The 13,568-nt window shown below is 32.2% G+C and overlaps 2 protein-coding genes across 4 annotated transcripts; both read right to left on the bottom strand.

Moving 5' to 3' along the window:
* Positions 1–4,888: 4,888 nt before the first annotated feature.
* On the bottom strand, positions 4,889–8,688 carry LOC105630231 (calcium-dependent mitochondrial ATP-magnesium/phosphate carrier protein 2). Its single transcript, XM_012211994.4, has 4 exons — positions 7,468–8,688; positions 5,759–6,547; positions 5,534–5,624; positions 4,889–5,433 (listed from the first exon to the last, which is right to left on the bottom strand). The coding sequence occupies exons 1-4, from the start codon at positions 7,883–7,885 to the stop codon at positions 5,238–5,240; spliced, it is 1,494 nt and encodes a 497-aa protein (XP_012067384.1). The 5' UTR covers positions 7,886–8,688; the 3' UTR covers positions 4,889–5,237.
* A 483-nt stretch (positions 8,689–9,171) lies between these two features.
* LOC105630230 (uncharacterized) lies at positions 9,172–12,552 on the bottom strand. Of its 3 annotated transcripts, none has more exons than XM_012211991.4 (5): positions 12,042–12,551; positions 11,788–11,931; positions 10,505–10,913; positions 10,222–10,329; positions 9,172–10,134 (listed from the first exon to the last, which is right to left on the bottom strand). In XM_012211991.4, the coding sequence occupies exons 1-5, from the start codon at positions 12,390–12,392 to the stop codon at positions 9,314–9,316; spliced, it is 1,833 nt and encodes a 610-aa protein (XP_012067381.1). In that variant the 5' UTR covers positions 12,393–12,551; the 3' UTR covers positions 9,172–9,313. The 3 variants fall into 3 exon arrangements, with proteins under 3 accessions (XP_012067381.1, XP_012067382.1, XP_012067383.1); XM_012211992.4 differs by having other exon boundaries at positions 10,222–10,308; XM_012211993.4 differs by lacking the exon at positions 11,788–11,931 and having other exon boundaries at positions 12,042–12,552.
* Positions 12,553–13,568: the final 1,016 nt, after the last annotated feature.

Genomic DNA, 13,568 nt, shown 5'->3' with positions numbered 1-13,568 from the left:
GTTTAATAGGCCAAGCTAATACTGTAGGTTACACAATAGAAAATAGTCATTTTTTGAATTCTTTAAATTGGTGAAAATACTTATAGTTAAAAGGTTTCATATTCTTCGTATAAGTAAGAAGGTCAACCGGACCACACCCAATCGACAATAATGAATTAATGTTTTAAAAAAAAAAAGAATTTGCTCAAAATTTCAAAACACGTGATCACTGTGGGTCATGTTGATCGATGTGGAGACATATCATCCTGTCTTTATCTTTACAGTCACTGAAAAAATAAAAAAATAAAAAAATAAAAATGCTCTATATGGCAAAGATAGTAATGTTACACCTAACCAGATTAATGCAATTAGTTACTATAAATGGTTTCAGAAGCTTGGTTAAAAACTAATTTATTGAATAGTATTCCAAAAATTTTTTAAAAAGTAATTTTGAATATATCAGATTGACGTGAGATGCAGGTTTAAAATCATCTTTAAAAAAATAAAAAAAAATCTCGAAACATACAAATTAAAAAAAAAAAAATGTGATTGTGACAAATATTGAGTTATTGACTTGCGAATTTGCAAAATCATACAAGTCGTTAAGGATCAGTATCACAAACAATTAACATATGCCAAATGCCAATAATTTATGTACAAAGGAACCAACAAAAAAACTAAGCACAAAGCCCTACGTTTAGGGTTCCACTTTGGTTATACAACATGACAGAATCAATTCCGGTTCTTAGTTCTGAAATCAAAATCAGCTGGAATCAGTTGCAACTGATTGATTTTAACAACGGTTCGATTGATTTTATTCTGAATCTTTCCGACTGCAAACTATCGATTCAATTTCTGATAATCATAACATTTGATTTAATCCACGTACGAGGGGATGAGTACTCTGTCCAATAATAATTGAGGAACAGATTAGAATTGAAAGCGTTTACTTGAAGTCAAACACTTTTGTTTTGTAGTTTATGCAGTAAATTAAGGACATGACACATGTGGCAACAGCAACATCACAAAGATACCTATTCCAAATTATATCAAGACAAATAGTTGTTTAACACTACTTTTCATTGAGGTCATGCACTTTCAGACAACTCTCATTTCACACTTATCGTTTTTTTTTTTAATTTAATTTAATTTAGGATTATAATTTAGCTAATAATCTTAGTACTATTAAAAATAATCACTGAAACAAATTAATTTTATTTTTTACAAAATATATTTTCATGCGCATATATTTAATGAGTCATGCAAAATTGTTCAATTTAGCCTAACATAATTTTCAAGCTAACAGAATGAAATGTTTAAAATATTACAGAGTCAAAACTATCGTATGAACCTGTTGAAAGCATTTTAGATATTTCAGTCCGTTACAGTAAAAATTGTTCTAAATCTAAGTTAAATCAAATATATTTTTGGTTATTTAATATCCTTTGAGTTTATAAATTTATTATGTTCCAAAAAAAAAAAAAAAAGAGTCTAATTGCTAGAAATATCATGTAACCTTACTTCATCTATGCCATTTTCATATTGTAATTGCATAACCATCTATTGAACATTTTAATGAAAAAGAGGTTTTAGGAGATTAAATATAATTTGCTATATTATAGCAAAAAAATATTGGGTTGTGATTATGATTGCTCCAATAATTATAATAATAAAAAGAATAATTCAATTCTTTTTAAAAATAAAAATTCCAACATATTGTCCTTTCTCATTTTTTGTAAAGACGAATTGTCGTTTTCATAATGTTGACAAACAAAATTTCACCCACGTATTTGCTTTTTGATCACAAAAGATTCTTCTAAATCCATATACACACTCTTCAAATGTTGCAGAATTTTTATAATTTAATTCTTGTTTGATATAAAATTAGTAAAAATTAAGAGCTGAAATTTTAAGAATTGAACGATATAAGTAATGAAATTTCTAAATGGTATGATTTTTTTTTTTTATTTTGACTCATTAATTGCATTCAAAGTAACTTTAAGTTACAATTTTTATATAATATGTAAATAAATACTCTCTCTGTTCCATTTTTTTTGTATAGTTTGACAAAACACGCATATTAAAAATTTAAATCAACAAAAATTATTTTGTCCATTTTTACTCAAAATAACTCATTAAGATGCTAATAAAAGTCTTTTATTTGATAAACAATCATAAAGATTATTATGGAAAAAATAATTTTTTATATGTACAAATTTAGAAATCTCACAAATATTTTGAGACATCTAAAAAAAGAATAACAGATAAACAAAATGGAACGGAGGAATCATTAAGTATAAGGATTGGAAATTGCAATTTTTAGTTCAAAAAGCACAGCCCATTTGCACTGCAGGCTTGAATTATTGGATGGAAATGCCTATCTCCATCCACTCATCCAAATTCTAAAATATGATTTTTTTAATGTTTCCTTTAATATATATACTAAAATTGCAACATAAGAACCAAATTATATTTGGTATTAATTATGCTTTTTTATTTTGGTTTTTTGTTGTCTTATACCAAAAGTTTATGACTTAAAAAGTGAGTTAATAATTTTTTTTATTTAGAAAACTATATTTTATATTATTCTCTTACTGTGTGTTAACCTGTTTTTTTCATTTAACATATTAAATACTAAAAATATATTTTATAATTTCATTTTTTACCATTTCAAAAAAACAAAAATCAGAGCCAATGTAAAAAATAAAAAACATGCCAAAAGAATCCTTTAATAAACTAAAATTTTAACCCTTTATATTTCATTACTGAAAAACAAGTTTTCATATTTAATAGAGAAGAAAATATGTTAAAACTATATTTTTTTTTATTATTCCCACATTCATTTTATTTGAGATTAATTTAATTTAGAACTTTACAATTATGACTCTAAATCAGTGAGTCGCTTATGAGTTGCTTGAGACTCGATATGATAAAAACTTGTTTAAACTTATTCCATAATATTTCATTAGCTCGTAAGTCAATTTTACCGAGATAACTCGTTAGTCAGCTTTATAAATCTAATTATCACTTTGCGAAGCTAGTTCAATTAAATATATATGAAAACAACACCATATCACTTCAGTAACTTTCGAACTTAAAACTTAGTTCGATGAGCTCAAACTTAATTTCTTTTTTTCAAACGAATCGCGGTCGAGCACATACTTATCATATGGATTCGAGCTAATTATAACTCTACTCGGCATGTTTACACCTTTTCCCGTAATTGCATTGACCATAATACTATAAATACAAAACTGACATAGTTAACAGCTGGCAATGACAAGGACCACACGACAGTGTAAAAGTTGCGTTTTGCAATGCCAGAGAAAAAGCTGCGTTCACAACCGCGCCGCAACTCTCCATCTCACCAAGCGACCTATAGACATTCTGATCCTTGCTTGCTAACGGTCCAAATCAGACCACCACAGACAGCAATTGGTAAAACCAAACTTTAAAAACACATGCACCATCTTACCAAATGCCATTCCTTGACATCTCAGCTTGATTACCAAATTTTTATTTATTTTTTAATATCCTAAATACACATTAGCGTTGGAGAGTATTATTCAAAAGTTTTTTCATTTTTTTGACGCGACAATTAAATAAAAACAATCTCTCTTACATTATTTGTGTAATTGCGTCCACTTTATTGTATTCTCATTTATTTATATTCTTTCTTTTTCGTACATTAAGCAAGGTATCAAAGTTATTCCTTTTGTGGAAAATCATGTAGCTTAGTGGCTACAACACTATGGTCATCCATAATTTTTTTTTTCTACTTTTTTGTAAAAGGGTCATCCATTAATTTATTAGCATAAAAAATTGAAAATTTTGTTAACTCTATCCGGTTAAAGATATTGCTTTACACTTAGAAAAAAAAAAAAAATTTCTATTTGTTTTCGAAAAATAAATTTTTTTAAAAAAATAATTTAATTTCTATTATTTCTTTGCAATATAAAAAATCTTTAATTTAAGAGATTATAAATATATTTATAATTAAAAAAATTATATTTTAAAAATTTACTATTAACAATGACCATCTGTGATTAACATATTAATGAATATTTTTATGAAGTTAACATAAATTTGTCAACATCCAAGACAAATTTTTCCCAAAAAATGAAAAAATCATTTTTCTTCGAAATGATTTGATTTTCTTTCAACTATAAAAACATTTCTGTCAACTAATTTTCTTAAGCACTTCACAGATCAAAAAATTTGGAAAATATTTCCTAAACAAATTGTTATCTTAAAAACCGGAGCTTTAAGGTGAAATTTTTAAAAATATTTTTTTTTGTTATATACATGCAAATTAAAATACACCAAGCATTATTCTGACAATATATATATTTTTGAGAATATTATTCTGACATTATTAAAATTAGTGTTTCGAAGTTTTTCATGAACAATTAATATTTTAAAAAAAATGTAAGTCCAATCCACCGCATAAATAAGCCACAATCAGCAATATTAAAACGAAATTAATCAAATACATTTTTAGTCGAATATTTAAATTAAAAATGCACTCAATTAAATTATATTATGCTATTATGCTTATCAAAACAGCCACTGGATCTTAGAATGGGATTAACAAACTTGCTTTCTGCAATTTGTTGGACTCGAAAATGAAGGAAAGCAAGGCTTGTTAGAAACAAACCAAGGACAGCTTTGAGCAATGCAATACTTGGCATAACTTCAGTGCATGCCACTCTTCATTTGGTATTCCTTTTATTCTTTTTTTTTTTTTTTTTTTTTTTGAGTATTGAGTTATGGAGGATTCGAATCTGGATCTATCGTTAGATTGTACATGCATTCACCATTAGTGCCCTCTTAGTTTAGTAGCCTAAGACAACTAACTTACAGAAAAAAGCAACAAAAGCCATGCAGGCATGCAAAGGAGAAAGCATCCTGGAAAAAAATAGGGCATGTTATAGTAATTCTGACAAAAATTGCCACTAAAAAGAATTACAAAATCTGTTTTTGAATGCATTTATCCTGTTGCTTCCGTATCGTACAACAAATGTGCGAATTCATATCAACTCATCAACAAAGATGGACAACCCAATTTTGCCCTTAAATATGTTTAGATGCAAGATTTTCTGTAATAATAATTGATATAACCCTAATCTACTCAATTAGTAAATTTACTTATTCTTGTCATTTTCATCTTCATCACCAGACTACCCCAACGATTTGTTGTGCAGACAGTTAGCCATATCCATTGTTGTAGCAATCTGATACAGCAGCATATTTTATTGCTATTCCAAATCTAGACTCTTTTTCATGGCCTCATAAACCATATAAGTAATGCTTGCAGATGGAACCACTTTGAGCATATTAGGAAATATCCCTTTGTAGAATCCCCTAATCCCTTCATGTTGAAAGGTTTTTCTGAACACATCAGACATTCCGTTGTAAGCAGCACCTGTGTTAGAGCGGCGCTGAGCTTGCATTCTGAAGAGCAAAAGCAGAATTAGTCCAATATGCAGTGACTCCAAAATGAAGTGATAGTTAATATCAAATGCCATGACGATTATGTGTATACATATATTACCTTGTTCTGACAACCTGCAATGGATAAACACAAGTTGCGCCTAGAGCTCCAGATAGAGTTCCGCATCCCAGTTGGATAAGTGGACCGGGTTCTAAAAAGGAACGGAAGAGTGTCAACATACAACATGAAAAGGTATTTAAAAAGATAGAATACATATATAAAAGATCGAAGCTATTTCATTAAAAAATATATAAAGCTGCTAATAGGAAATAAGAAAGACCTTACCGCTGTCTTGCAGAATGTACTTCTTGGACATATCTTTTAAGGTCTCATATGCAGCAAGATCAATGCCTGCATAAGGGATGATTCCAAGAAGAGATGGAATAAGGCCCCTATAGAATGCCCTTGGTCCTTCCTGAACCCATATATCCCTTGTCATTGACCCTAGATTCGGAATTTTTCCATTTTCACAAGCTTGAGTTTGCAATCGGGTTTTCACAAGATCCATCGGGTAAATGGCAGTTTGTGCCACAGCACCAGCCAAACCGCCAGCAAAGAGTCGGCCTGTAGTACCAATATCAGCCTTATTCCCCTGTCCTTTAGCTTTCACAATGAAATCTTTCAGAATTTCATAAGTGTAGAATCTGATAGCACTTTCTGGTGCCACTTTCAAGACATTTAATCCATTGCCTCGGAAAAATGCCAAGACACCCCCTTCCTTCCATATATCCCTTATTGCTGGCATTAGACGAGCATGTGTTGTTTGGACTTGCAAAACAACCTTTAGACGATCAAGAGGTGCAGTTGCTGTACGAGATGTTGCTCCTGCTACTCCCCCTGCAATCAGATATCGATACGCATGAATGTGCTTACTTATGCCCTCTGGGACAACAGCCTGTTCCCCAATATCAACAAGGCATACCCTTTCCAAGTAATGATAAATGTTCTCAATGGTAGCCTCATGAGGATATAACAGAAGAAAGTCTCTCCATTCTTCAAAAGTTATAACACCATTGTTATCCTTATCAACTCGCTCAACAAAACGTGCAAGCTCCTCATCATCAATTTCAATCCCTACAAAAGAAAGACTGGTGTGGCTTATAGAATGAACCTACAAAATATCGTTCCTAATTCCCAAACACTACTGTCCAAAAGAAAGATTAGGACAGGAAAAGGCAAACACAAGTGATGAATGTTGTATGTTGAAACAATCTATGGCATGTGCTTCTAAACAATATAAACTCTTATGTACAACAAACTGGTTATCATCACTTCAGCATTGTGATCAATTTGTTCTAAGCAGCAGCTACAAAGCACTGATTTTTCATAATTCTTTCCATAATCCACATTCTTCTGTACAAGAGATGCATAAAATATCTTGTGTAAGCTCTTAATTGAATACAAAAGAAGAAACTAGTGGGTACACATTCCTCATAACAAGCAGAGTTGTAAGTAGAAGATTCAGGTCTAATTTCAAGAGTCAGTACATCTCTTCCTCTACTTAAAATAGGGTGGAGAAAAATTGCCATGCAAAGAACTGATTTCTCATAATTATTTCCATAATCCACATTCTTCTGTATAAAAGATGCATAAAATATCTTGTGCAAGCTCTGACCTACATACAAAACAAGAAATTAGTGGGTTCACATTCCTGATAACAAGTAAGGCAGTTGTGAGTGGAAGATCCAGGTCTAATTTCCAGGTCCAGTGCATCTCTTCCTCTACTAGTGACAGGGTCGAGACAAATTGCCATGCATTCAAGTTAATAGCATTTGGCTATTGTATTAAGTCGTAGTACTCAAAATCCATTTCCCTAAGCAGTAAGCAATGCGCGTCAAAGGGCATTCAATAATCAGCAAGATTACTGGTAATGATAACCAGTCAGTTTAGACTAGAAATCGAGGAAAATATCACATAATAGAATGACTCTTAAGCAACCTAAGGAGAAGCATAAATTCATGATTAGCACATCCAAATGGAGAGTTAAAATTTACCTGCCCTAAGAAGTGCATCATACAACTCTTCTGGCAAAATGCAACCATTATGTTCAACATCAATGGCTTGAAAAATACGGTACAGCTCAAGTTCCTTATCGTCCATATATCTCTTGAACTCCTGGTAATCAACACGCCCATCTTTATTGGCATCAACCACATTCAACAAATCCTTAGCATACTTGTATTCTGCAGGTATTTGGAGAGCAGAAAGGCCTTTCTCAATCTGGTTATAGTCTAAATACCCGGAATTGGTGACATCAAAGAAATTAAAAAGAGACCGAATCCTCTGTTCTCTCTCTTCCTTGGTCTCTCCTAGAGCCAATAGAACATGGTCCATTGTTACTGGCCCTTGTTTCTTAACTGGGTTACAACAATTCGCTCTCTGTTCTTCATCATTTTTTGTTTTTGCCTCCATTTTATCAAAAAATCTAATGAAACCCAAAAACAACTCAAAAATTACCTCCAAAAGTAAACACCCCCAATTTATTTACCTCAATATATGTGTATAAGATTGCCAAGCTTCTCTATAATAAAAATGGAATTGTTGCCAAGACGGACCTAATTAAGACCCACCGCCACCGAATTTTGTTTTTACTACCCAAATCTTCACTTTGACAGATTGAATAAAGATTCAAACTTTGTCATTTCTGTCGAAGAATCGAAGCGGATATAATAAATACATAAAGAAATGGAGGTCAAAGTAGGAAAATACCAATTCAACGCGGAAAAGGACTGGAAACACGGGTGAGACCAGAGAGGAAGAAGAAGGTATTCGAAGAAATGTCAAAAGAAGAGAGATTCACCGTATAGAAAAGAAATTATAAAAGAAAATCAATCAATAAAGGAAATTCAATCTCCCACCGTGTGCGACGCTGAAGATAGAAAAAAAAATATCGCCGGGGAGATTGTGGCCGGAGTATTGAAGCAGGATGATCGGCAGTCACATCGGGCTCCAAGACGGTGCCCATCACAAAAAAAAAAATATAAATAAGACGTTAGCTTAAATTCACAAAATTTAATAAATTATATAAATAAATAATGTGATGCTAATCGAACGGCAAGTGTGAGGCATCAGGAGAAGGAGCCTTTTATTTTGTTTTTTTTATTTTTTATTTTTTTAAAGGAGTTATTCAGAAAAGAAAGAGAAAAGGAAATTACATTTAATGGCGGTTGGAACGCACATATTCTCCTTTTTGGTAGAGCAGTGGCGTCTATCTATTGTTGGCAAAATTACAATAAACGATTAAAGGGTGTGCAAAGCGATAGTTCGGTTGCCAACTGCACAATTCAAAAAATGAACTTTGGTCTTACTGAAATCGAATCTCAACCTATCAATTTGGTTATACAGTTGAATTTTATTCAGAAAATAATTATTTTACTATAACAGGTTGAAAAGAGTAACTGAAATCAAAATTATATAAAATTAAAAATTAAAATCAAAAACGAAATCAAAAATCAAAAACCAAGTTAAAAAATAGAAATAGAATTATTTGAACCGATTCAACTAATATGATTTTATGATATTGAATGGATTCAGCTAATATGATTTTATTTTATTGAATAGATCTATAACTGACTTCGCACGCGGAGTGAGTATACCTAAAAATTTTTCGGTTTCTTTTCCATATACTACTAACGGCCTTAAATATCAGACTTGGGCTTCATTGTTTGCAGGAAGAGAGGCATGCACCTAATCTGAAATTTACAACTCAACCCAAGTTAGAATATTATTATATTTAACATATTTTACATAGAAGACAGCCAGTTTATGAACCTAAGTACAGCTTATAACTAGAACACGTACTTATTATACAAATACAGTAACTTAGATTATCTAGTTATATCAATGTTGGATCCAAATCCTTGCAGTTTCCATTGCAGCCCTTGCTGCATCAAGGACAGATTCTTTCTGCTGTTCCAGTTTTAGAGCTTCCACCATTTCATTTGATGCAGCCTCCATACTTCTCTGTGACTCCAACATATCCTCGGCAACTTCACCAAGATGTGATTTGAGTGCAGATGTTTCACTCTCACAAGAACACAACTGTTTCTCAAGCTCGAGAAGCCTAGCCTTGACACTGGACAATTCTTCCTGAAGTGACTGGAGGTGATTATTTGAAGCCTTGTAAGCAGTCACGGCCTCAGTATGGAGGCGAGAAACATTGTCGAATTGCAATTTCTCAGCATCGTACAGCTTACTTAGTTCTTTAGATGAGAGGCCTTTAGGCATAGACTTTTCAATTGAAGGGAGTTTTGATACAGCTTGAATGTATTCTTTTACACCCTCAACAAAAGGATCACATTGAATTGACAGATTCTTGAAGATGTTAAAAGTATCGTCTGCCAGTTTTACCATTGCTTCGTGATTGGGTGGATTCATAGACTCCAGAATATTTAGGAGAGCTTGCCCATATGAGTTTAAGACTGACTTTGATATGCTAGTGTCATTCTCTTTTATAACAGCAGAATCTTTGAGCCCTTGAACATTCTGTCCAGCAGTTTGCGTGTCAGTTTCAGCATTTGAAGGCTCTTGAACATTCTGTCCAGTAGTTTGCGTGTCAGTTTCAGCATTTGAGGTACTATGTGGTAAGAGAAATGAGCCTTCAGCATCACATATATCCACATCTTCCGGGATTGTAACAGGGTCAAATGAAGGGAAAACACCTGCAAAAGATGAGAGTGTCAACAGACTCAAAAACCCTTGATATGAGTAAAGAAAGTAAACAAAGAAATGGGTTGAGCCATGCTCACAACAAAAGATAGGCATGACAGGAGAATCTTTTGGATACTGCGATGGAGGAAAAGCAAACCGACCCAACCAACCAGATACACGAAGACCTGAAATTTGATAAATAACATCTACGAACCGCCAGGAAGAAAAAAGAAATATAACCTCAATATTTTGAAATGGTTAATAGTAACCAATAATAATTGAAATGATAAAATAAAACTAAAATGAATAGGCCTCACATGCACAACCCCTTCCCCACAAAACCCGAAAAAGAACGAGGAAAAAATAAAAAAAAATTCACACCTCCAGTTATCATATTCCCTGAAGCAGAAATTTGCTTCCATAACTCTTTCAAGCGGTGACTCTCTGATTGAAATATTGGAGTTTGATGGAACACTTCAAGTGTATTCAATGCCACTGGATCCCAGGATTCTGCCCCTTGCATGACTTGGTCCCCACAGGGGGATTCATCTTGCTCTGTAGCTGCAATGATAACTGGCAATTCTATCTCAGAAGCATCTTCTTTCATATCTGAGTCAATATTTCCAGCAACTTCAATCGCAGAAGCAACTGTAACTTCTTTCTTCTCCAGGTCATTATTTACATTGTTGAACTGGAGAGATGTGTGCCCCCTCCTTCCACCTACGTACCTTTTCATCATAGCATTTACTTCAGAATCAACATACTGGACAAATGGACAAGCTCCATGGCTCTGCATCACAGTCAATCTTAAGTGAACATAAACACCTAGAACACTTAATTATGAGATCATTAGATAAGTGGTATATGAGAGATGAATCCAATTTCCTAATGTTAGATGAACCTATTTCAAATGTCGGTTGTCCTACTAGCAGTTGTAATATAAAAGAAAGTGGAAAAGATCAAAGACACACCTAAGAGGATCTTGGAAGAGATTTTTACAAGTACAACAACATTCAATTTCATAATAAATTGCATAAACCAAGTCACCAATTTCATAATAGCTTGCGGGGGATGGAGGTTGGGGGACGAAGCATTCTTTATTGTTTTCCATGCATGTTACATGAACTCAAAGAGAAAAAGAAAAGGGGAAAACCCTCTTTCCCTGAGGTGAAAAATAAGAATAAAACGCACAATGAATCATTTGTTATAACAAGCATCACTAGAGATGGCAGTTACCGCACTCCATACATATAAATATACAACTGATGAGTTGCTTATGGCCCTGGTTCAGGAGTGAGGACACAACCAACAACATAAAATATATGAAAACTGAAAAATCAGAAAGGTTCTCTATTTTCACTTGCCAGCAGAACAAGATAAAATACAAAGGAAAATAAAAAAAAAAATTATCAAAGCAATTACATTGCAAGCAACACAAAAAAAAAGTCTTTTCGGAAATAGCTGCAGACAGAGATGGCTAAAGTACAGATCAAAAAGAGGAACGCAAAAACAGTTACAACAACAAGAATTCTTCAACCAATATTTCAAGCAAAATTCCCCATTGTCATACTTAGCAACTACCATCTTAAATCAATTACTAAAGAAAATCAAATAGAGGATTAGGACAAAAATAAATAAACAAATGAAATAAAAAAAAAACATACTTTCTTAATCCGGCAAGCAAAGTACCATTTTTCTTCGTACGGGCTAGTGGAATCTCTGTTCAGACTACAAAACCCAGCACCACAAGGACATATAGGAGGTGTAATACTTAATTCATCGCACCATTTAAAAAAGCCACAACTTCCCTGAATAAAAATTGCTTAAACTTAACAAAATAAACTTATATCAATCAATCTAATTTACACTACAACTAGAAATTCTTTCAGTAACTAACCACTAAAAAAGAAAGACTAACCGATGATTTATCAACAGGACAAGTGTAGAACTTCCTTTCAGGATTTGCCTGTGTATGAGAGGTGAAAATGCGACACTTGCCTCGACCACAAGGACACCGAATCAGTAGTACATCACAAGTATTAAGTGAAGAGCTTGAGGAGGTTAAGTTAGGACTAGAAGGGTGTGATTTCTTTGTTATTTTATTAGGACATTCCTTTATCCAGTGTCCACATTTTCCACAGCCAAAGCATCTATCTGCCGGATTTCTCTGAGATACAGACACAGAGATTGGTGGCGGCGATGGCTGTGTCGGTGATGAAGGTGGCGTTGAGGTTGAATGAAATGGGTTAATAGTTTCAAAATCCATCATTTTGGCCGGAAAAAACCAAAAAGAAAGGAGTGAAGTAAGTTTGAGCAGAGAGGAAGTGATCAATTTTCCTCAGAGTGATCGGTCTGAGCAGAGTGAAGTTGAGTGAAACGGCTTCCTAGGTACGCTTTCCTGTCATTGGCAGTTGCTTGGATTACATCAACGGCAAGTGACTCTACTTTTACCTCCCATAGTCTAATACCCCGCACCAGCTTAATAAAAAATAATTTTTATTAAAAGGAGAGTATTCACAGAAAAAAATTTCTTAAATTATATTTTTTTATTCATTTTAAATTATAATTTATTTTTATATCATCACAATTTTGTTTTTATAATATTTATTTTTAATTTTTTTACATTTTCCTCTTTTTTTTTGGAAAATTTTCCTAGTCCATTTAAACGTACATTGTTATTAGCAAATAAATGATCGATATTCTTTAATTAAATTAAAAAAATTAATTGGGCACAAATTTAAAAATTAAGTAAAAAATATCATTTATATTAGGCAAGCATAATCCACAAAAGTCAAGCTAATTTTTATGGCACGGATTGTCATTCTTCTTTTACAATGACATAGACATTGCCAAAAATGTTATTGCCAAATCAATAATATTATAACATCAAACTTAATTAAATTACTTTTTTTTTCCCATTTGAGTCAAAAATATTTTAAATTCTTTCTTTATTTCCATTAATATTTTATTGCTTTTGTATTACATAAATAAATATTTTTTAACTCTTTACTAATTTTAAAATTATAACCGAGTCAATTCAAATTCAAACTCAAAAAAATTTACTTAAGTTTGAAAATTTGAGCTCAAATTTGACTCATTTAAAAATAACAAAATATTGAGTTTGATATATACAATTGTAAACAAACTCATCTTACCATTTTGTTTTTTTAACATTAGTCTCCTTCATGCAAACCGGTAAGAACACATCAATCAAACTAAGAAGACATCATTTTGACATAAGGTTTATTAATTTCGGCTTATTAAGTTAACTCGTGAACTAGCTTGATAAAACATGTATTAAACTAATAAGTTTGGCTCATTTATTTAATGAGTTCGAACAAACTTTTATCGAGTTGAGCCTCAAGTAGTTTACGAGCGCCTTGATGCATTTACAGTCTTATTAATTCAACAAAAATAAAGATTTATTTAAATCTTTCATATAAAT

This window comes from Jatropha curcas, chromosome 1 (genome assembly GCF_041381405.1).
Source record: "Jatropha curcas cultivar XTBG-Jc1 chromosome 1, XTBG_Jcur_1.0, whole genome shotgun sequence".
NCBI lineage: Eukaryota > Viridiplantae > Streptophyta > Magnoliopsida > Malpighiales > Euphorbiaceae > Jatropha > Jatropha curcas.
The sequence above is the reverse complement of the archived record's forward strand: the minus strand, read 5'-3'. Positions and strand labels throughout refer to the sequence as shown.